Source organism: Schistocerca nitens, chromosome 2 (assembly GCF_023898315.1).
Source record: "Schistocerca nitens isolate TAMUIC-IGC-003100 chromosome 2, iqSchNite1.1, whole genome shotgun sequence".
NCBI lineage: Eukaryota > Metazoa > Arthropoda > Insecta > Orthoptera > Acrididae > Schistocerca > Schistocerca nitens.
Window position 1 is genome coordinate 976,983,757 of NC_064615.1, and position 24,384 is coordinate 977,008,140.

General features: G+C 45.8%; 1 protein-coding gene and 1 pseudogene across 1 annotated transcript in view; one reads left to right on the forward strand and one right to left on the reverse strand.

Annotated features, from left to right (window-relative positions):
• Positions 1 to 1,990: 1,990 nt before the first annotated feature.
• LOC126238402 (5S ribosomal RNA) lies at positions 1,991 to 2,108 on the reverse strand (annotated as a pseudogene).
• A 1,628-nt stretch (positions 2,109 to 3,736) lies between these two features.
• LOC126237306 (WAS/WASL-interacting protein family member 3) overlaps positions 3,737 to 24,384 on the forward strand; it is a 48,110-nt gene continuing 27,462 nt past the window's right edge. Inside the window, exon 1 of the mRNA XM_049947264.1 lies at positions 3,737 to 3,908. Within this exon, the coding sequence (XP_049803221.1) occupies positions 3,891 to 3,908 (18 nt within the window). The 5' untranslated portion in view covers positions 3,737 to 3,890. The remainder of the gene's footprint in view (positions 3,909 to 24,384) is intronic.

A 24,384-nucleotide genomic window follows, 5' to 3' on the forward strand; every position in this document is an offset into this window, starting at 1 on the left:
ACAGTACAACAAAATACATTATACAGTATTACATCCCATATTTAATATACAGTTCATGCCGTTCCTTTGTTTATTTTCATTGAAAGTTAATTGCAAAAAAATGGTTCAAATGGCTCTGAGCGCTATGGGACTCAACATCTGAGGTCATCAGTCCACTAGAACTTAGAACTACTTAAACCTAAGTAACCTAAGGAAATCACATACATCAATGGCCGAGGCAGGATTCGAACCTGCGACCGTAGCGATCGCGCGGTTCCAGACTGAAGCGCCTAGAACCGCTCGCCCACACCGGCCGGTAGTTAATTGCATGTTATCATAATGTAAACACTGTTGGATATATCTTTTTTTTTTTTTTTTTTTTTGCCAGTAGCTCTGGTGTTAATCTGTGTTGTAATGTTGCTATCATCAGTGAAGAGTTATTACCTAACTTGTCTGAAAGGTTATTTATGCGTATCAAGGACAGAATTATTTGTAAGATGCTACCCTGAGGAACTATGTTTATGTGTTAAAATTATGTGCCCAACTTGGACTTGAACCTGGAACCTTATCTATCAGAAGCAGAGCTCTCACCGACTTAATAAAGGATACTGCACAGAAATGGCTTATCCAGAGGGTAGGTGATTGTTTCCAGAACGAATATTCACTCCGTGGCGCAGAGTACGCTCTGAAACTTCCTGGCATATTAAAATTTTGTTCCAGAATATAAATCTAACTCAGAAAACGGCCTAGTGTTGTCAACAGTTCTCCTTTCCGCGTTAGCACGGCTCACGGAGTAAGCGAGTTCCCAGAGTATAGTTGTGGACTGTGACCTCCTCTTCAATTCTCGGTGAAGTTCCCATGTGCTGTCTAGCATGACGTGAGTTCATCACTGCAGACTCGTTTTCTGCCCGGGCAAAGAGGGAGCACAGCCCACCTACCTTTGTTCTTGCTTATCTCGTAGACGTCGAACTTAAGTAGTTAATATCTCCAGCTCCATAGTCGCGGCTATGCAAGAAAATACATGATGGATTTTTTCATGATAGTTGAAAAAAATTAAGAAACGGCCGCTAGTTTAAAAAATCTTCGTGCTTTATTGGTGCTTCTGGGTCCACTTATGTATCAAACTTATTGAAGATTCAACATAAGCGCTAGCATTGCGCAACACTATAAGATATGTACAATTCACAAGACACAAATAGTCCATAACTCAGCAGACAAGGGACTCCCTTTTCCTCTTTTCCGTGCCAAACATGTTATACCTCTCCAAAGTCAGCACAATCCTTCCATATGTCTACATCTACTTCTAAATGTACATCTACATAAACACTCCGCAAGCCACATAGCTGCGTGGTGAAGGGTACCCTGTATCACTATCAGTCATATCCTGTTCCATTCGCAAATAGAGCAAGGGAAAAACGACTGTCTGTAGGCCTCAGTACAGTCCCTAATTTCTCTTATCTTCGTGATCCTCAAGCAAAATACATGGCTTCAGTAGAATCATTTTGCAGGCAGCTTCAAATGTCGCTTCTCTATATTTTCTCAACAGTGTTCTCCAGATGAATATGCCTTTCCTCCATGGATTCCCATTTGAGTTCCAGGAGAATCTCCGCAAACTTGCATGTTGTTCGAACCTACAGGTATCAAATCTAGCAACCCACCTCCGAATTGCTTCCACGTCTTCCTTTAATCCTACCAGGTGTGGATGGATTTCTTTAACCAGTCAAGGATAACTGTTTATAATAGGCTTAACTATTAAACAGATGCTGGCAACTTCAATCTAATATCTCTGCTTTCGTGCAGTGATCATTGCACTCCGTCTTCAGGCCAGAAGTGGCCCATCGGGATCATCCGACCGCCGTGTCATCCTCAACTGATGCGGATAGAGGGGAGGGGTGTGTGGTCAGCACACCGCTCTCCTGGTCATTATGATGGTTTTCTGTGGCCAGAGCCGCTACTATTCGGTCGAGTAGCTCCTCAATGGGCATTACGAGGCTGAGTGCACCGCGACAAACGGCAACAGCGCATGGCGACCCGGATGGTCACCTATCCAAGTGCCAGCCACGCCCGACAGCGCTTAACTTCGGTGATCTGACGGGAACCGGTGTATCCACTGCGGCAAGGCCGTTGCCCCACAGTGATCATAGTCTGTACAAATATGATTTAGCATTCCTATTTTCAACAGTTCCTGGAACTTGATCACAGTATGGATACCTATAAAGGCAGACTTTCAATTTGGTGTTGTCTATTATATGAAGACGATTCTTCAAGTTTTAAATATTGTTTCAGTGTTACGAAAAATCCAAATACAACGTTAGTACCACTAACTGTGCGAATTAGGCGGGTTTTAGAATTTCGATTTGAAACGCAGTTTAAGTAACTAATACCTGATTTTTATTCCAACTGGACATATGTGAAATAATCTAAAATGCATTTTACCAACTTTATGCTTTAATCTTTTCACTGAGATATAAATTATCTAAAGGTAATGACTTCCCAAAAATAAGCAGTTTTTGAAGCTAAGTGTTTCACCAGACCATGTATCAACTTGTACACCTTAATTTTTTTTTCGCTTTTCTGTGTTTTACAGAATAGGTGGTCATTGCCGAAGTGAATTAAGTAGTAACGAGAACGAATTGTTCCTCAAGATATTATCTTTAGACACGTAAATGTTGAAACTTCCTGGCAGATTAAAACTGTGTGCCGGACCGAGACTCGAACTCGAGACCTTTGCCTTTCGCGGGCAAGTGCTCTAGCAACTGAGCTACCCAAGCACGACTCACGCACCGTCCTCATAGCTTTAATTCCGCCAGCACCTCGTCTCCTACCTTCCCAACTTCACAGAAGCTCTCCTGCGAACCTTGCAGAACTAGCACTCCTGGAAGAAAGGATATTGCGGAGACATGGCTTAGCCACAGCCTGGGGGTTGTTTCTAGAACAAAATTTTCACTCTGCAGCGGAGTGTTCGCTGGTATGAAACTTCCTGGCAGATTAAAACTATGCGCCGGACCGAGCCCCGAACTCGAGACCTTTGCCTTTCGCGGGGAAGTGCTCTGCCAGCTGACCTACCCAAGCACGACTCACGCACCGTCCTCACAGCTTTAATTCCGCCAGTACCTCGTCTCCTACCTTCCCAATTTCACAGAAGCTCTCCTGCGAACCTTACAGAACTAGCACTCATGGAAGAAAGGATATTGCGGAGACATGGCTTAGCCACAGCCTGGGGGTTGTTTCTAGAGTGAAATTTTCACTCTGCAGCGGAGTGTTCGCTGATATGAAACTTCCTGGCAGATTAAAACTGTGTGCCGGACCGAGACTCGAACTCGGGACCTTTGTCTTTCGCGGGCTTAGATGTTCGCCAACATGGCTGCAATTACTGTTCGTCAGAAACCTTTCTTTCTTTATCAGACTACGAGAATACAAAGTGAAAATAAGAAAATTGTATAAGCATAAATATCAAGGCTACTAATCGGACATTTCTGTCGGTTTTATTTGCTTACGTTTGATCGTAAAATAAAGTAGTGTAGTATCTGAGACACGGACTAACACAGTATTGTAGTATCTGATACACGGCCTAATTTATTACACGATATAGAATAGTGCGAACTGTGGACAGTCACGTGACGGCCCCACAGTTCTTCCTCCAGCAGGTCTCGGTGCGGCGCCTGTCGGCGGTCCGGCAGAGGACCTTGTGTTCTCCTCCAGTGGCGGACCTTGTCTGACCCGCACACAGACACACACGGACGGCTGCACCCCTCCCACTGGCCGCGGTGGCATTTTGCTTTTTCCCAGCCGCGGCGGCGGCGCCCCGTATAAAACTGGCTGGAGGCCGCGCCAGCCGGCCCAGTAGTTGCTCTGTCAAGTTACCGACCGGCTCCGCCAAGCAGAGCCACCGGACACCCACCGCTACAGACATGAGGACCCTGGCTCTGGTGAGTACCCACCGCAGTGATTTCTTAATGGGAACAGAATTGTTGCTACTACAAATCATTTTGAGTAATATTCCCACCCAAAGCTCCCGAAGATTTTCCAAAACAGAGGCAGTGTAGTCGACCAAATGACTATAGCGACGGTCGTATGCTTCAGCCATGATCGATGGTGGCCTGGGAAGCCGACAGATGGTTCCTGTTCTGCAAAGCAACATAGAAAATTCAGTTACTGTTTGTAACTGCAAACCACATTGCAAGGTTGTAAAAACAATCGCAAACTGATTATTGATAAGTCCGAAGTCACGTGAGAAGAGTAGTGCTATTATGTGTAAGACTCTGGAGCCGTGTTTACAGTTGTGGACTGTAGTGAGGAAGGGCTACCTGCTGTCTTCGCCCCCCCCCCCTCCCCCATATGTACGAAGTGTTCTGCATGGTAATACGTACTGAATACATAGCTAGTCCGATATTCCATAAGCTCGATTTTATCCAGTAAGTAACAGTGCGGAACTGTATGGAAGACCGAGCGAGGTGGCGCAGTGGCTAGCACACTGGACTCGCATTCAGGAGGACGACGGTTCAATCCCGTCTCCAGCCATCCTGATTTAGGTTTTCCGTGATTTCCCTAAATCGTTTCAGGCAAATGCCGGGATGGTTCCTTTGAAAGGGCACGGCCGATTTCCTTCCCCATCCTTCCCTAACCAGAGCTTGCGCTCCGTCTCTAATGACCTCGTTGTCGACGGGACGTTAAACAACACTAACCTAACCTGTATGGAAGGCTTTTCTTTTTTCCAGTACAATCCTTCTGGTTGTGTGATCACGGCAGCGTGTGATAAAACCATCGACGGTCTTCGTCATCATATGGCTACACAAATCATCACCCTGATGATGGCTTTCTGCCATAGCGGCCGGAACGTTGGTAGCGTTATTAGACCTTGACATTGTCACACAGCCAGAATGAATTTATTAAAAACGGCTACTCCTGCGAAAGCGTACGCTCTTATATTACGTATCGCCGGCCGGAGTGGCCGAGCCGTTCTAGGCGCTACAGTCTGGAACCGCGCGACCGGTACGGCCGCAGGTTCGAATCCTGCCTCGGGCATGGATGTGTGTGATGTCCTTAGGTTAGTTAGGTTTAATTAGTTCTAAGTTTTAGGGGACTGATGACCTCAGCAGTTGAGTCCCATAGTGCTCAGAGCCATTTGAACCATTTATTACGTATCGAATGCCTTGCGGAAGTCAACAAATACGATGTCAACTGGGAGCTCGTTATCTACAGCCCTATGGATCATATGCTCAAATAGAACGACCTGAGTTTCACAAGGTTCCTTTAGAGCAGAGTTTTTTGCATGCCAACAGCTTTCCCAATGATAATCCTGGCTCGATGCAGAAATACAGATAGTAACTGTACCTGAATTTTCGAAATGAAACGTTCAGATTCGTCTTTTGGTTTCTTGGTACTTAATATTTATGAAGCAACTGGGTTCGTTTTCTAAATTTCATTGTGTTAAAGACCATTTCATATTACCTCCTGTTATCCTTACCAGCCTGTTGAAATTTATATACAAACAAATCGTACATGCATTCAGATGCGATTTATCTACTTACAATTAAATTATTTTCCTACCCACTTTATCAGTTGATATCTGAAGAGGGACGCTCGAAGAAAACAAAAATTGGAAGAACAATGATTAATATTTGACGTCTCGTCGACTATAGGGTCATCAAAGACTCAAGCTCGGAATGATGAAGAATGGGGAAGGAAATCGGCTCTGCCCTTTTCAAACGAACCATTCCGTCATTTGCCTTAAATGATTTAGGGAAGCCACGAAAAGCGTAAATCAGTATAGCTGGACGGGGATTTGAACCGAGACCATCCAGAGTGCAAGTCTAGTGTGTGAACCACTACGCCAACTCCCGCGATCGTAGAAGACAGACCCGAACAGCAAAACTGGAGCGCCATCAGATAACATCGCTCGTACTGTCTCGATAGCCCTAGTGTGCTTTTGTCCCACATATAAGGGGCAAATTTCTATCGCAATTCACAGTATCGAAAGACAGTTGTATTTCAAATACTTGGACAACTCATTCATTAAGGTCTGTGTTTTATTGGTAGTGTTGTTACATATCTCGATTGCACTTAGTTACTCAAATGCATTTTTTCCACTGAAAATGCGCTCTTATGAGCAAGAAACAATTCAGGTCTATGAAACTGGGACTGGGTGAAGCAATTACAATGTGAAATATTATATTATTATTTAATCAACCTCATGTGGTTTAAATGGTTTCATATCCCCTTTCGAATTCTTAAAAATACATCATCAGATGATCTGAATATGTTGCATAGTAATTCACCAGAGTACAACTTTAGCGAGTTAGTACGTAATGGATTCAAATCATCAAATGATGACTTGATAAGGAGTCAAAACCAGTTATGTAATCACGTGTGTGATGAGGTTGAAATAAAGAATTAAAAAATTCTCTTACAAGACGAACACTGCGTCCCCTCAGGCAGAAAGTCTAGTGTACATAAGTTACGAGTTATTCGCATTATTTTGCTAGAATTGTAAACGAATAAATATATAGAGTGTGAGTGTAGATTGCAAAAAAACTGGGCGTGTCACTCGAAGCAACATGAGCAGCCAACGTAAGGTCAACTCCGTCGGTATTAACACCGCGGACGTACGTAAACTCTAGCTACACACAAGTAAGGCACGTATGTGCGACATTTTTCGACTGCTGTATTGTAGACGACTGTGGGACTAGCACATTTCGTATGGAAGATGGCGCTTGGGGAGGAAAGATATAGGAACAACTGCAATTAATTTCCAGTGATAAGTAGATCGTCACTACTCTTCAGCTGAATGTAACAGACAATATATAAAAAATCAAAACGAATTCAAAGAAATACGTCACTGTCATGTTGAAGTGTGTCCACTTCCCTAGCTGAGTTATTATCGTGGCAGACTGCCATTCGGGGGACCCGTTCCTGGTGCAGCCAGATATGCTGCGTTGGTGGGAGAACTGGAATGGGTTGCACTCAGCCTCGTGATGCCAACTGAGAAGCTACTTGATCGAGTGCTAGCTACTCAGTGCTCAAGTGACGTCATTGGCAGAGCACTGAACAGTGGTCAATTGCGCCAGGACTGGCCCTTCTGTGGCCACAAAAGCGGTGCTGTTACTGTAATAGATTTAAGTATGTGATATATTTTGGAAAATATGTTTTTTTTTTTACTTAGAATTGTCTTGATAGCACGTCGTACTGTCTCCTAGTGCCCATCTGGATAACTTGACCTCATCTGGCACCCATATCGGTCGCTTAACATTGACTAATTAATTGACCTCAAGCGACCAAGATGGGCATTATGTTTGATGCGTTACTTTTCTAACAAGATGTTGGTTCTGATGATGACTTGTAAGAGCAGAAACCTGTGAAGTGTTATATGTCCATCCAGTGGGATCAAGACAATTTTGAATAAAAAGTTTAAAAGCATTTTACAAAATACTTTGTTTGGGCATCTTGCTCACTGGAGCTGGTAAGAAATTTATAATCGAAGAAATCTGTTGCCTCTCTCTTAGACTCCTATACTCCCTCTTCCCCCCCCCCTTTCTTTGGACTCCTATACTCCCTCTTCCCCCTCCCCCCTCTCTGCCTCCAGCCCACAACGTATACCAGCCAGCAGAAAATGAATCTAAATAGCTTGAGTATACAGGTTTCTTGCATACAATCAATTTCTCAGGTCGCGCATCATAGGTAACAGGAGGAAGAAAAAACATTTGCTCCGAGTAAAAGAAAAAACATTTGCTACAAGTAACGGTGCATTTGCTGCGTTGCTGAGTTATCGTCAACCGCCCTCGTCGGTCGGCGGCTACCGTTATGAGCGAGGACGTGGAACCGAGCCATCGAGTGAAAGGAAAAGTGGTTCGCCTCCTAGAGGGGCCAGTCAGAGTAGTCGTGTCCTGGACAAAGGACTCGACATGCAGACAGCTCGTCAAATGCGTCCAGGAACGCTGCATTTTGCACAAGTGTTGCAGCAAGTCTTATTCGGAACAGTGTCTACATTCGAAAAACAAAAGTAGAAGTTTGAAAAACGAACCACGCAGTCTGTAAAACAATACTCCCAAATTCAGCTTGGCTTGTGAGAGTCCCGGATGTAAATGTTTTTGAGATTTGCAGCTTTCTCAATATAAGCGCTACTTCTGCTATTATTATTATTGTCATTATTGTTTTATTTTTATCTAAAGTAATGCTCAGGAGCTAGAACTGAGAATTTCTTTTATCACTTATCTCTCTCTTGTAATTCCCACCTTACCATTTGTGAGTATCTTTTTTCTCGCATTCAGTATATGAAGAGAACTTCTTCGAGGCCTGGAATTCATTTCTCGGCTAGCAAATCTCATGCAGGATCCGTCTTTCTTCATCATCATCTCCTGAACACTACCTCCGGAGTACTTCTGTACCACTTTGACCTGTTACTTCAGCTGAAAATTTTTTTCAGCAGAGTAGTTACTGAAGCTAGATTTGACTGATCTGCAATGTATTAAGGAAAATGGTTTTAATAGCTATAGATTTATGACTTTATAAAAGCATAATGTGTAGACATTTCCTTTTTTGTACCTTTACATTGAAAAACATATCTCATTTTCGGATATTTATGTAAGTTTAATAAAATGATGAAAATGTTACGATGCACGTTTCTATAAAAGAAATTTCCGTAAGTAAGCTGGAATGCATATGAACTCATGTCTTACAAATAGAATGTTTGCCAAACCGAATAAAAAATGAAAATGTTCAAAGAAGTTGGTATAGTCGCAAACAGAGCGAGGGATAAACGACTACCTGTACGCCTCTGTACGACCCTAACTTCTTTTACCTTCCTCGTCTTTACGAGAAATGTACATTGGCGGCAATGCAACCGTTCTGCAGTCAGCTTTATATACCGGTTCCCTACATTTTCCGAATAGTGTTCCGCGAAAAAACGTAGTCTTCCACCCATGGATTACTACCTAAGTTCACGGAGCATTTCCGTAATACTTGCGTATTGATCGAATCTACCATTAACAAATCTAGCAGCCCTTCTCTGAATTGCTTCGATGACTTCCTTCAGTCTGACCTTATGGGGATCCCAAACACTCGAGAAATACTCAAGAATGAGTCGTATAGTGTTCCATACGCGGTCTCCTTTACAGATGAACCACACTTTCCCTAAAGTTCTCCCAATAAACCAAAAATCTACCATTGGCGTTTCTTACTACCGTCCTTACATGTTCGTTCCATTGCTTATCGGTTGGTTGGTTTATTCGTGGGAGAGGACCAAACAGCGAGGTTATCGGTCCCATCGGATTAGGGGATGATGGGGAAGAAAGTCGGCCGTGCCCTTTCAAAGAAATCATCCCGATATTTGCCTGAAGCGATTTAGGCAAGTCAAACAAAAAACTTAATCGGGATGGGCGGACGCGTGTTCGAACCTTCATCCTCCCGAATGCGAGTCCAGTGTGCTAACCACAGCGCCACCTCGATCGGTCCATTCTGGATGGCCTTGCAACACAGATATTTAATCGACAGTTACACTCGGTACATTGGGTATTGGTCAGTTCATCCCTCTGGTAGCACGATGATACATTCTTAAAGAAATACTAGGAAATATAATATCTTCCAATCATAGACTGCTAGTCCACAGATCATAGTCTAGTGGCCAGCACGGTAGATCAGCGTGTTTGGTCAGAGGGCTGGCTGTCGTCTGTAGCCGGTCGGAGTGGCCGAGCGGGTCTAGGCGCTACAGTCTGGAACCGGGCGACCGCTACGGTTGCAGGTTCGAATCCTGCCTCGGGCATGGATGTGTGTGATGTCCTTAGGTTAATTATGTTTAAGTAGTTCTAAGTTCTAGGGGACTGATGACCTCAGAAGTTAAGTCCCATAGTGATCAGAGCCATTTTTTTGTCGTCTGTAACAAAAAAAAAAAAAACTGAATGAAGTACTCAACGATGAACTTGAAGAGGTGCCATGTGTTGTCCACCCAGACCCAGACCAAACGTCGAGAACAATGACGAATAAAATGAAAAGGGGAAGAAAGTGGGCCGGCCGCTGTGGCCGAGCGGTTTTAAGCGCTTCAGTCTGGAACCGCTCTGCTGCTACGGTCGTAAGTTCGAATCCTGCCTCGGGCATGGATGTGTGTGATGTCCTTAGGTTAATTAGGTTTAAGTAGTTCTAAGTCTAGGGGACTGATGACGTCAGATGTTAATTCATAGTGCTTAAAACCATTTGAACCATTTGAAGAAAGTGGTTAGCATCGCTGCCTGTGAATCGGGAGGTCCGAGGCTCGATTCCTAGCTGGATCGGTGATCTTCGTCGCACGGGGACTTGGTGTTGGTGTTGCCCTCATCATTCCATTTCTTGTGCGTCGAGGCGCAAGTCGCCGAAAGGGCATCAAACAGAAAGAGTTGCATCAGGCCGCCGAACAACCCCAGATGACACCTCCCGGCCAATAATGCTTTCACAGCTGTGCTTTCGTGTTTCAACGTGATATTTGGTACTGTCCTCGACTCTTGCACTGAGGGAAACAGGGTAGTCCATTAACAACTTAGCTCCTTTCTCGCGGAGGCACAAGGCGTGGCCGATGCACTCGGTGAATCACGCGGCTACAGTTCACTGCTCCGCTGCAGAATGCAGTTTTAGAAAGGGCATCAGCGTCGAAAAGGGCGCGAAATTGCGGAACCGAAATGCCGTATTCTGGGATACATCTGAAGTGTCGAGACCCTGGAAACTTCCAATTGTTTTACAGACAGCTGAGACGCTGGCTCGGGCGTTATCTCGGAGCGGCGAGAATGGACTATTAAAAGTGCCGGCTGGGGGAATAAGGTGATCCGGTGGAGATCGCAGGCAGTTAGTTCCGCGAGTCCGTGGCCACAATGGCGGGCAGCCACGCCCTGGCCGGCGAGGTCGGCCCGCTAGCGGACACTCCCAGCAAAGGTCAGACCGCGGCCTTCACACCGCGCGTTTCGCAACGCCGGGGCACTCGTCCGACACGCGCCGGCCGAACGGGGATGGCGAGCCGGTTTTGACACACGTACGGGAATCTGCCTCCAGCGACTCTAGCAACACGACAGTGTATCGACAGGCGTATGTATAGGGTGGTCAGAAACAGTCTGAAAAGCTCGTAATAGTGTTACTGGGGAGCTTTTGCTGAGAAATATTTTTTAATGGGAACGTTCGAAACATTTCTCCCTGTCCAAATATATTTTGCGTCGTCGTCAACTTATCAGAACGTCTCGCGCGCAAATTCAAGCAGCCTGCCAGAGGCACTGTCGCCAAACGTGTTCTTTTGGGTTAAATTTATCACTTTCGAAAGAGGCACATTTTATCTGATCATTGCAACAAGTGGTAACTCGTAGACTCACAGATGTCTGCGCATTACGCATTGTAGCCTGTCCAAGTGCTTTAATTTGCGCGCACAACGACCTGAATGGCTAACACCAGTGCTAAACACCTCAAAACGGCGAGAAGTATCGATTTCTTTTTAACAATTATTTCTCTGAACAACCTCGTCTGCAATACCCTTGCAAGCTTCTCAGACTGTTTTTGGCCACGCTATACTGGTATATTCGGTGTTCCAAAATCTTTGCATCAAACGTCCTGGGGTGGTGTACCACGTCATGAGAAACAACTTCTGTTAGAGACGAAATGTTCGCTGACGCTTCCCAGCGAAGCTAGACTTTCTTTAGTAGGCCTTTTCGCCATAGGACGACGAAATTTCTGCCAACTAACACGTTCTTCGTTCAATGGCTCTGAGCACTATGGGACTTAACATCTGAGGTCATCAGTCCCCTAGAACTTAGAACTACTTAAACCTAAGGACATCACACACAACCATGCCCGAGGCAGGATTCGAACCTGCCACCGTAGCGCTAGCACGTTCTGATAACCCCTTTGCTGCCTACTATCCACCCCAGAAAAAATTATAGCAAGATTTTTAGCAAGAAAACCATAAGAATGAGTGCCTGTAAGTGGGTGAATATATTTGAGAAGCGATCCAGGAACTTTAATTTGGCTCAGCCCAGCCCCTTTCATGTGGATCAGATGACTGTATTATAGGCAACACACAAGGTGTACTCACACAGCCGAGTGCCTATATTCCGCCGCCTCTCAGGGGCATAACCTGTACAAAGGTTTGTCTAGTGTGGGTGGAAAGTGTCAACGGACATTTTGCTTCTAACAAAAGTTGTTCCACACGACGTAATCTATCACCCCTAGATGTATAATGCAAAGACTTTGAAACACCCTGGCCGGCCGGTGTGGTCGAGCGATTCTCGGCGCTACAGTCTGGAACCGCGCGACCGCTACGGTCGCAGGTTCGAATCCTGCCTCGGGCATGGATGTGTGTGATGTCCTTAGGTTAGTTAGGTTGAAGTAGTTCTAAGTTCTATGGGACTGATGACCTCAGAAGTTAAGCCCCATAGTGCTCAGAGCCATTTTTGAAACACCCTGTATATATATTTTTGTCATCTGACTGGTTTAATGCGACCCGCCATGACTTCCTCACCTGTGCAATCCTCTCCATCTCGGAGTACCACTTGCACCATACGTCCACAATTATTTGTTAGATATAGTCGAGTCTCCGTTTTTTTTTTTTTTTGTTTTTTTTTTAATTTTTCTACGCTCTTCAGCTCCATCTAGTACGATGGAAATTATTCATTGATGTCTTCACAGATGTCCTATCATCTTCTCTCTGCCGTCTGTCATTATTCTCCATATGTTCCTTTCCCCACAAATTCTTCGGAAATACACATTTCTTATCTTATCAGTCCACCTAAGTTTGGACGTCATTCTGTAGCAGTACATCTCAGACACTTCGATTCTCTTCTTTTCCGTTTTCCCACAGTCCATTACTCGCTTACATACAATGATTTGCTCCAGACGTACATGCTCCGAAATTTCTTCCTCAAATTAAGGTCGATGGTCGATACTAACAGACTTCTTTTCGGCAGGAATGTCGTCTTCTCATGCGCTAGTCTTCCTTTCATGTCCTCCTTACTCCTTCGATCCTGTGATTTTTGCCTCAAAGTTAACAGGACTACTTCACTTCATTTAATCGATGTCGGCCCTTGTGGTCTGGACGCAAAACTTGTGCCTGGAAACAGAATGGTCTTGGGATCGAATATCGGCCGGTATACGCTATTTTTAGCCTGCCTTCGATCCAGCTTTCACCTATCGACCTTGTACGAAGTCCCAGCAACGTCACATGGTTCACATTCCACGTAAACTGTAGGTCCCCCTTCGTAGCGGAACTATCGTAGATTAGACACACGCAAGTCACCGAAGTGGTGTCCAGTTGACAGACGAATCCGGCCGTTGAGCCAGACGCAGTCTAATTCGGAGTCACCCATCTTGGTGTTACGTTTATTGCTAATCTCATTGCTGTTACTCCTCGTTACTTTCGTCTTTTTTCGGTTCACCCGCGATCCATCTTCTGTACTCATTAGACTGTTCTATACTTTTAATCAGGATAGAAATTTCATCAGGAAATTTAATCACTGATATCCTGTCACGCTGAATTTTAATCCCACTACTGAGAATTTTTCTTTTATTTCCGTCATTGCTTCTTCGATGTAGAGATTAAACAGGAGACGCGAAAGACTGCATCTCTGACTTTTACCCTTTTAATCCGAACACTTGGTCCTTGGTATCCTATTCTTATCGTTCCCTCTAGGTTTTTGTACCTGCTCATGTACCCGTATTCGCCTATAAAGCACTCCGTCTTCAGGCCACAAGTGGCCCATCGGGACCATCCGACCGCCAAGTGATCGTCAGTTGAGGATGCGGATAGGAGGGGCGTGTGGTCAGCACACCGCTCTCCCGGTTGTTATGATGGTTTTCTTTGACCGGAGCCGCTACTATTCGGTCGAGTAGCTTCTCAATTGGCATCACGAGGCTGAGTGCACCCCGAAAAATGGCAACAGCACATGGCCGCTGGATGGTTACCCATGAAACTGCCGGCCATGCCAGACAGCGCTTAACTTCGGTTATTCCACGGGAACCGGTGTATCCACTGTAGTATGTCTGTTGCCGTATTCACCTATAGCTTACTCCTATTTGCCTCCGAATGTCAAAGATGTGGAACCATTTGGCACTGTCGAACGCTTTTTCTACGAACAGAAACCTCGTGAAATAATTGTCGTTATTCTGATATGTAACGGACGTGTCAATACTTACTTATCGAAATTCGTATATTGTCTGAATTTCTTTTCTTTGAGGTGACTGCCTTTAACAGTCTCTACAGTGTCGTCGTGACAGGTGTGGATGGAGTCGACGCCATCTAAAAGCCAGTCTGCCAGCTTATTGTTTCGTGTTTGCTGCCTACAGCCGTCGGCATATGGGACGAGGCAACTGACATTGACGTACACGCAAACGGGATGTCCAACGTCACGAGAAACAGCGCCTTCGGCACACAGGACGAACTGATTTACGTAATTTTTCGCTCTTTGGCTAACAAAAAATACAGTTTGTTCACGAAAATGGATACGCGTAAAATTCCTACTTACAACACGATAATAACTAAATACGAAAATTCTTTAACGACCAATATGATGTTTCCCGTCGTTTGATTGCTACAAATCGTAGCAATAACAATTCATTCCCGAGACGTTCAATGTGCTGGTAGCTAGGAAACAGCATATATTCATGGGATCTAAGGTACAACGTAAGACCCACCGAATATGGGCCTCAATTGAACAGGACAAATACTATATGGCGTCTTACATTTCGCGGCACTAGAGCTCGTGACATAGGGAGCGCTCTTGCTTCGTATTCGTTCTACTTTACGCGGTATGTTGACGAAATATCGCATAACTACACTCCTGGAAATTGAAATAAGAACACCGTGAATTCATTGTCCCAGGAAGGGGAAACTTTATTGACACATTCCTGGCGTCACATACATCACATGATCACACTGACAGAACCACAGGCACATAGACACAGGCAACAGAGCATGCACAATGTCGGCACTAGTACAGTGTATATCCACCTTTCGCAGCAATGCAGGCTGCTATTCTCCCATGGAGACGATCGTACAGATGCTGGATGTAGGCCTGTGGAACGGCTTGCCATGCCATTTCCACCTGGCGCCTCAGTTGGACCAGCGTTCGTGCTGGACGTGCAGACCGCGTGAGACGACGCTTCATCCAGTCCCAAACATGCTCAATGGGGGACAGATCCGGAGATCTTGCTGGCCAGGGTAGTTGACTTACACCTTCTAGAGCACGTTGGGTGGCACGGGATACATGCGGACGTGCATTGTCCTGTTGGAACAGCAAGTTCCCTTGCCGGTCTAGGAATGGTAGAACGATGGGTTCGATGACGGTTTGGATGTACCGTGCACTATTCAGTGTCCCCTCGACGATCACCAGTGGTGTACGGCCAGTGTAGGAGATCGCTCCCCACACCATGATGCCGGGTGTTGGCCCTGTGTGCCTCGGTCGTATGCAGTCCTGATTGTGGCGCTCACCTGCACGGCGCCAAACACGCATACGATCATCATTGGCACCAAGGCAGAAGCGACTCTCATCGCTGAAGACGACACGTCTCCATTCGACCCTCCATTCACGCCTGTCGCGACACCACTGGAGGCGGGCTGCACGATGTTGGGGCGTGAGCGGAAGACGGCCTAACGGTGTGCGGGACCGTAGCCCAGCTTCATGGAGACGGTTGCGAATGGTCCTCGCCGATACCCCAGGAGCAACAGTGTCCCTAATTTGCTGGGAAGTGGCGGTGCGGTCCCCTACGGCACTGCGTAGGATCCTACGGTCTTGGCGTGCATCCGTGCGTCGCTGCGGTCCGGTCCCAGGCAAACGGGCACGTGCACCTTCCGCCTACCACTGGCGACAACATCGATGTACTGTGGAGACCTCACGCCCCACGTGTTGAGCAATTCGGCGGTACGTTCACCCGGCCTCCCGCATGCCCACTATACGCCCTCGCTCAAAGTCCGTCAACTGCACATACGGTTCACGTCCACGCTGTCGCGGCATGCTACCAGTGTTAAAGACTGCGATGGAGCTCCGTATGCCACGGCAAACTGGCTGACACTGACGGCGGCGGTGCACAAATGCTGCGCAGCTAGCGCCATTCGACGGCCAACACCGCGGTTCCTGGTGTGTCCGCTGTGCCGTGCGTGTGATCATTGCTTGTACAGCCCTCTCGCAGTGTCCGGAGCAAGTATGGTGGGTCTGACACACCGGTGTCAATGTGTTCTTTTTTCCATTTCCAGGAGTGTACTTTTGTGTTTCGCGTAATGAACTGGCTCCTCACCTTTAAATAGTAGGAAGTGACGTCACAAAATTCGTAGAGCGCTGCGTCAACATTAGCTAACTCATTCACTGTGCCGGCAGCTTACCGGCTAGCCCAGCAGCAGACTCCCCCCCGCCGCCCCTTACCGTCTTACATCCTACATCACTTCGAGCCCTCCCTCGGGCATGGGTGTATGTGTTGATCTTAGCAAAAGTTAGTTTAAGTAGTTTGTAGGTCTAGGGGCCGATGACCTCAGCAGTTTGGTCCCTTAGGAATTAACATACATTTGAACATTTTCCTCCGTCACCCAACCACGTCCATCACCTCCAACTAAGAGTAAAGCGTCCGTTTGATGAGGTGACGGATATGAGATCTGCGAGTAGTGTTTAATGCTTCTAGCATCCGAATTATGACACCCACTTTTTTTAAATGGAACTACATTGCGCAGCAGAATTAAATGCTCACTTTTTCATATTCCTCAATTGTATCCCATGATGACACATAAGTTTAAAATCTGTGTCAAAGGTGCCAATGACCTTCCTCTGTGACGGTGCACAAGCACGACCTCCTGTGACGTAATCCTCGGGCTTGGAATCATTTCAAGCAGCGAGGTGTCGACACACCTAAAAAAGCTCAGAGCTCAGAAGTTCATGTGAGATGTAAGGTGGGTTAACGATGTAATACTGGCACCAAATTTTGCCATAATACCGCCCAACGCTACCGCGGACGTGTCACATGATTAGAAGGTTGTCACAGCCTCTCTTACCCACATTTCACCCCTTTTGACGTCTCTGCCAAGGGGGTCAGAGCCGTGACGCCTGGAGTTGAAATCACGCAGTTTTCTTATGGGTGGCGGAGGAAAACAATTCGGACACATCGTCGATCAGAATCGACACGAAAAGGCCTTAGGGGGTTGCATAAAGGGCGTCAACGGAACCAACACTCTCCCTGGGGCGTTGCTTCGACATTTCGTAGTGCGATGGGCAACAAGAAGATATTCTTGACAACCTTTGACACTGCTGTCACTCTCGAACTTTCCAACCCTTCTATAAGGACATTGTGGGGCCGCACCCCTATTGAAAGTTATGGCACCACTTTGGAGTGCAGCGAGACCTCAGTGATTGTTCTGGTCTACAGTTTGGAGCCACAAGGGATGGTTCAAAACCATTCAGCAAAATTGGATCGCGATCCGAAGCTACAAAGGGTATTTATGCTTTTTCAATCCTCCTGTTTTCCACCCTCCAGTGGCGTGATCGTGTAGGAGTGCAACCTTAATATGTGCGTGAATAAATCGGCAAATGATCTCTGTAATACCCCTCAGGTCGGCGACACCCTCTGTGCCACCCACGCAACTTCGGTGAGGACTTTACAAATATACCTCTCCAAACCTCGATCCATTTCAGCCTGGCGGTTGCTCTAGCACCTGAGAATTAGGAAACCCCTTCGACACCTCTTCGGTGCATAATACTGTCCCCTCTCCTCCCAACCGGCCTGCATTTGTTCTGTGCTACATGTTTGCAGCATCCGTTCGCCTGGTTGACTGTGTATCCAGTCACGACCATTGACTTGGTGCAACAAGAAACGTGATACATCCGATCATGTCACGTGTTTCCATTGCTCCGTGGTCCGATGTTGATGATCCCGTGCCAATTGCAGTCTCAGTTTAGGATGTCACGATGTTATCAGGTCAACATGGGAAGACGTAGGGGTTCTCTGCTGTGCAGTCCCATGTTTAACAACACTTTTGCCTGGAACAGCATAATATTCTGTCTTCAGACCTGCGACGATCGCCGTAGATCGCCAACATTAGTCGTACAAATTCAACGAGGTGTACAGATGGAAAGGGGGTGGCTTGTCATCATAATTCTGTAACGCCTCGAGAAATTCAACCAAAATTAATACACCCAAATAATGAAATCACTTTGAAAACCACCGTAGGCTGTCAGTTTAATTATACAAAGTACCTTTATTGCACCATGTATATATTTAACCACACTGGCCTGTTTCGGTCTTTGACCATTTTCAGATACATAGCGACGATGAAGTATCTGTCATATTTAAAATGGCCAAAGGCCGAAACTGGCCAGTAATGTGAAATATGTACACGATGCAACAAAACCACTTTGTATAATAAAATTGACAGCCTACAGTCGTTTTTAACACTTTGCCGTCCGCACCTCTCGTACAAGTTGATTCGCTTGCCGCCGGCAACGCTAATTCGAATTAGTTGGCTTGGCACCGGCCTTTCTTGACATTATCGGGAGATTATAAATTGTTAAGTTATAATCATCTCATCGTTAGTTCTCATAAGCTCACAACCCTGTTCCCCTACTTTCATGAAATTGTAGAGGTGATGCCACTTCTCATAAGAAGGTGTCAATATTTCCATCCCTGTCTTTGTTAAAGGCTGTCCAGCGCCGGAATATACACTCCTGGAAATGGAAAAAAGAACACATTGACACCGGTGTGTCAGACCCACCATACTTGCTCCGGACACTGCGAGAGGGCTGTACAAGCAATGATCACACGCACGGCACAGCGGACACACCAGGAACCGCGGTGTTGGCCGTCGAATGGCGCTAGCTGCGCAGCATTTGTGCACCGCCGCCGTCAGTGTCAGCCAGTTTGCCGTGGCATACGGAGCTCCATCGCAGTCTTTAACACTGGTAGCATGCCGCGACAGCGTGGACGTGAACCGTATGTGCAGTTGACGGACTTTGAGCGAGGGCGTATAGTGGGCATGCGGGATGCCGGGTGGACGTACCGCCGAATTGCTCAACACGTGGGGCGTGAGGTCTCCACAGTACATCGATGTTGTCGCCAGTGGTCGGCGGAAGGTGCACGTGCCCGTCGACCTGGGACCGGACCGCAGCGACGCACGGATGCACGCCAAGACCGTAGGATCCTACGCAGTGCCGTAGGGGACCGCACCGCCACTTCCCAGCAAATTAGGGACACTGTTGCTCCTGGGGTATCGGCGAGGACCATTCGCAACCGTCTCCATGAAGCTGGGCTACGGTCCCGCACACCGTTAGGCCGTCTTCCGCTCACGCCCCAACATCGTGCAGCCCGCCTCCAGTGGTGTCGTGACAGGCGTGAATAGAGGGACGAATGGAGACGTGTCGTCTTCAGCGATGAGAGTCGCTTCTGCCTTGGTGCCAATGATGGTCGTATGCGTGTTTGGCGCCGTGCAGGTGAGCGCCACAATCAGGACTGCATACGACCGAGGCACACAGGGCCAACACCCGGCATCATGGTGTGGGGAGCGATCTCCTACACTGGCCGTACACCACTGGTGATCGTCGAGGGGACACTGAATAGTGCACGGTACATCGTTCTACCATTCCTAGACCGGCAAGGGAACTTGCTGTTCCAACAGGACAATGCACGTCCGCATGTATCCCGTGCCACCCAACGTGCTCTAGAAGGTGTAAGTCAACTACCCTGGCCAGCAAGATCTCCGGATCTGTCCCCCATTGAGCATGTTTGGGACTGGATGAAGCGTCGTCTCACGCGGTCTGCACGTCCAGCACGAACGCTGGTCCAACTGAGGCGCCAGGTGGAAATGGCATGGCAAGCCGTTCCACAGGACTACATCCAGCATCTCTACGATCGTCTCCATGGGAGAATAGCAGCCTGCATTGCTGCGAAAGGTGGATATACACTGTACTAGTGCCGACATTGTGCATGCTCTGTTGCCTGTGTCTATGTGCCTGTGGTTCTGTCAGTGTGATCATGTGATGTATCTGACCCCAGGAATGTGTCAATAAAGTTTCCCCTTCCTGGGACAATGAATTCACGGTGTTCTTATTTCAATTTCCAGGAGTGTATCTTAAATGAGGTATCCCGTACTTGAATCACACAGCATCCGAATCACTATGCCATATTTCGTAATTTTCGACGCATTGTAAACTTTAAAATTTAACCGTCCTTCATCAATTGTGATGTTTTGACTTAGATTAAAAGTTTCTTTAAACTTTTTGGAAAAATAATCAGTTGCGAATTGCACTTTTTAAAGTCGGTCGGCATTATTCGGTTCATTGTTTTTGTCGGGAAAAAGAAAAAAATGAAAATATTTGTCTGAATCGGTTGCGGGACATCGTTTTACGAAATATCGGTTTGTCTATCAACGGATTCGTTGACCAATAGTCATCGATCCATAGTTATTTTACAGTTCCCATAAGGACAACAAGCCTAAACCATTTTCTACGTTCCGGTCCCCTAAAGCCGACAAATTTGGCATTTTTTATCCAGTTTCCATCTATTGCAATTTTGACTGTAGTACTTGTTGGTTTCGCTGCTAATATATTCAAATAGATCGTTCCCAATATATAATTCTACGATATCTCCGACGCTCTGTGTACCTGTGGGAAATATGTTTGGACCCGGAGATCCTTCAAATTTATTATTGGTCCTCGGTAAATCAAAGTATGACCACTGTCCACTGTCTTTTTCGTCTGATTCATCCGAATCACTTGGCAACCGTAGCGCTCGCCGAATTCTTGAACGTATTCCTTATCTTCCGACGATTCTGCTTCACTTCCATTTCTTTGATATCCAATGTCTTCTTCCCAATCGGCCAAGTCGTCCGGAACGTCAGACAAGACGTCCGCGTATTCATCGTAAATAATCGTATCGTCTCTTTTGTCTCCCACGATAAAAACAAAAACTTGTTCACGTGTGTAACTTATTGTTACCTAAACGAAACACCAACAGAACGCAAAAGACACTAAAGTGCTGCCGCTTGCCACTGCGCGATGCTGTGCTCACGACACCACTGTGGTGTCGCCGGACGGCATAGTGTTAAAATGATTTTATCGTTTACAAGTTAGATGTAAGGAGCACAACCATACAGCCTACTCCCTAGGGAAACATACTGTGGGAGTGAGACATTCCTGCCGGCCGGTGCGGCCGTACGGTTCTAGGCGCTTCAGTCTGAAACCGCGAGACCGCTACGGTCGCAGGTTCGAATCCTGCCTCAGGCATGGATTTGTGTGATGTCCTTAGGTTAGTTAGGTTTAAGTAGTTCTAAGTTCAAGGGGACTGATGACCTCAGATGTTAAGTCCCGTAGTGCTCAGAGCCATTTGAACCATTTGAGACATTCCTACCACTGATGGGAGTGGACGTGTTGGTGGGAAAGCGTGAGGCGTAAAAATAACCAAAATGAACTGACATTAGTGTCAGACGCACAACTGTTAGCTTTAGGCTCACTGGTGTCACTTATGTTGACATTTTACCCCTAGTGGTGTTGTGGGGTTAGTGTACAAAAGCGGAAGAGGTAAAAATAAATGTAAAGGACACTTTTCTGTGTCGCGTAGAAAGTATTCGTGGTTGATCAGCTGACAACAAACATGGAAGTCTTCGAGGAAGGGGGAAGGGGGAGGGTCGACATACGGAACGTTATTGAAGAACAGGTGGGATAAATGCACCAAGCATGGTACATATGTGGCCAGTGCCGGGCAGGAGTAGGTAGTTTGGCAACGAAGAATAACGGGTTCTAGGCGCTCCAGTCCGGAACCACGCGACTGCTACGGTCGCAGGTTCGAATCCTGCCTCGGACATGGATGTGTGTGATGTCCTTAGGCTAGTTAGGTTTAAGTAATTCTAAGTCTAGGGGACTGATGACCTTAGATGTTAAGTCCCATAGCGCTCAGAGTCATTTGAACCTTTTTTTCCCGTTATTGGTTCAAAAATGGCTCTGAGCACCATGGGACTTAACATCTAAGGTCATCAGTCCCCTAGAACTTAGAAGTACTTAAACCTATCTAACCAAGGACATCACACACATCCATGCCCGAGGCAGGATTCTAACCTGCGACCGTAGCGGTCGCGCGGTTCCAGACTGTAGCCCCTAGAACCGCTCGGCCACTCCGGCCGGCTAACGGGAAAAAATAAGGAGTATGACAAACAACAGTTTATGCGTTATAGACTCCTGTTCTCACTGAATATAGAGTGTATGCTGATAGGAGGAAATTGGCACAGTATAAAAAAAGCTAAAAAACGGCGTCAGGCCGTTCGGGAGGATAGACAACTGAGTTTTAAGGGGCTCCGGAACGCCCTATACTTGTAATGTTAAAATAACGCTTATAAATTACATCTTTCCTCACAAAGTATTTGAGGTAGGAAGTTGAACTTTTTACAGATTATTTATTGGAATATGGGCTACAACTTAACACAGGGATTTTACAAAATTTTAGTTCAGTTATTAAAGATGATTTTTTTTCAATTGTAATGAAAATTCACAACATTTTTTGCAATTTTTTATTTATATATTCAAAAATATACAGTTTTTTGGAAAAAGGCTGTGTTAAATTATGCAGAAAGTACTGTGTAACATTCACTGAAAGTTTGAAACAAATATGTTAGGAAGATCCTTAGAAAACATGTAATTAGTATGAGAAAATAAAAGTTTTGGGAATCGAGCGACAAAGATTGGATTAACTTTTTAGTGCATTCCAGGTCCATAGGATGGATTATCTTCATCCCCTGCAAACTCCTCCTCCAGCTTCCTCTTGTTCCTCCTCCTGTTTACTCTTGCTTGTATTTCTAGACTATTTACAGCCCTGTCTGCAGCCCGAAGGCGTTCCTTGTCTATAGCAAGCATCGCTCGTACCATGTTAGGACCTATCTTCATTCCCATATTTCTAAATACCTTGCACCTTACAATGTTGCCATCATTGAAAGTCGCAACAGCATCATACACACCAAAGTGAAGTGTTTCCATTCCAACAAATACAGTCTTGGGGATTCTTGACCATATAACACTATTTACACTTTCATTGGGGTTTTGAGTTTTTCCGTGAATACACTTTTTCAACAGTTCAGGTGCTGCTAAGTCTCTGAAAATAGTTTTATCACCTCCATTATTGCATGAGGCAGACTATGCTTATGAGTGTACACTTCACCAGTTAGCAATCCTTTGTTATATTTACACCAACTGTCTTCTTCTTTGGGACGCAAGCTATGTTGGGGATTTTCATCGTCTTTATTGTTTACAGTAATAACACATACCTTTGGCTTTCCAACATTTCTCCTTTTCTTAAAAGCCTTCAGAGGATTTCTAATAACTTTACTTTTACTCATTATTATACTTCAACAAAACAGAGACTCAAGAAACAGAATTAATTACGAATATTTTCGAGATAACGACAGAGTAAATAAACATGAAGCAATCGACAATCACACCAGCGATATATATTGAACCATCACAGGTTAGCCACAACACATACTTTATCTCACATCACTAAAATGTACCTGATGAACACGGACGTTAATAATAACACCATTTGACAGCAGTTTAACAGCGCCACAGTGGGTCACGCCCATGTAGAACACATTTCAAAAAAAATTTAAAAATAGTTATAGTCTTCGGAATTGAATAAATTATATATCTATTAAAAGGTAATAGTCTGCAGATTCTGAAAACGCAAAAAAGTAAAAATTGAACTTTTCATGATTTTGAGCCTTTCCGGAGCCCCTTAACTTAATGTAGAGGTGAATTTCAAAAACGTACCATCTCGTTCTACTGCAAACCTCGATGCTGCATCAGAGCTTTAGTATTTATTTCAGCGCGTGGCAGCTGAAATGCACAAAAAGCACCAGAACACTTCGTCGAGGTTACTAAAGGAACAGACGTCACAGATGTCCACCCCTCCCGGCTGTTTACACTGCGCAGCCCTTCTCTCGCGCCCTGATATCCGCCCTCCAGCCACTCTGTCCGCTGTCTGCAAGTGCCTGGCGCTCGTCCAGTGTCTGCCGTATCGCTGCAACCATCGCGCACGCGTGCAGCGGCGTGCTGGCCACGGCCGGCGGCATTCTTTCCCTTTCTTTCCGCAGTTTCTACCGCGTTTTATGATCCTTCACGGCGCACGACTGCTGTTACACATGTCCCATACTGCACGCACCAGCGCTCGCGGTAACAGCCTTGTTTGCTGCTAACCCCGTTATTCTGTTTGGTGCCTGGCAGAGACTCCTTAAAAGGAAGAAAATATCACACAAAACGTTTCGCTTTGTTTATAGCGATTTTTTATCGCTTTAGTTGATGATTTAAAGAAGCCGTGACTGTAGAACTCCAGTATAATTGTTTTCTTTCAAGTGCCTTTCACAAAGCAAATATTGATAAGAAGGAAAGCATTAATAGTGACAGCAATAGTCTTTTTGTTTATTGCGCACACAAATACAACCCTTCCTTACGC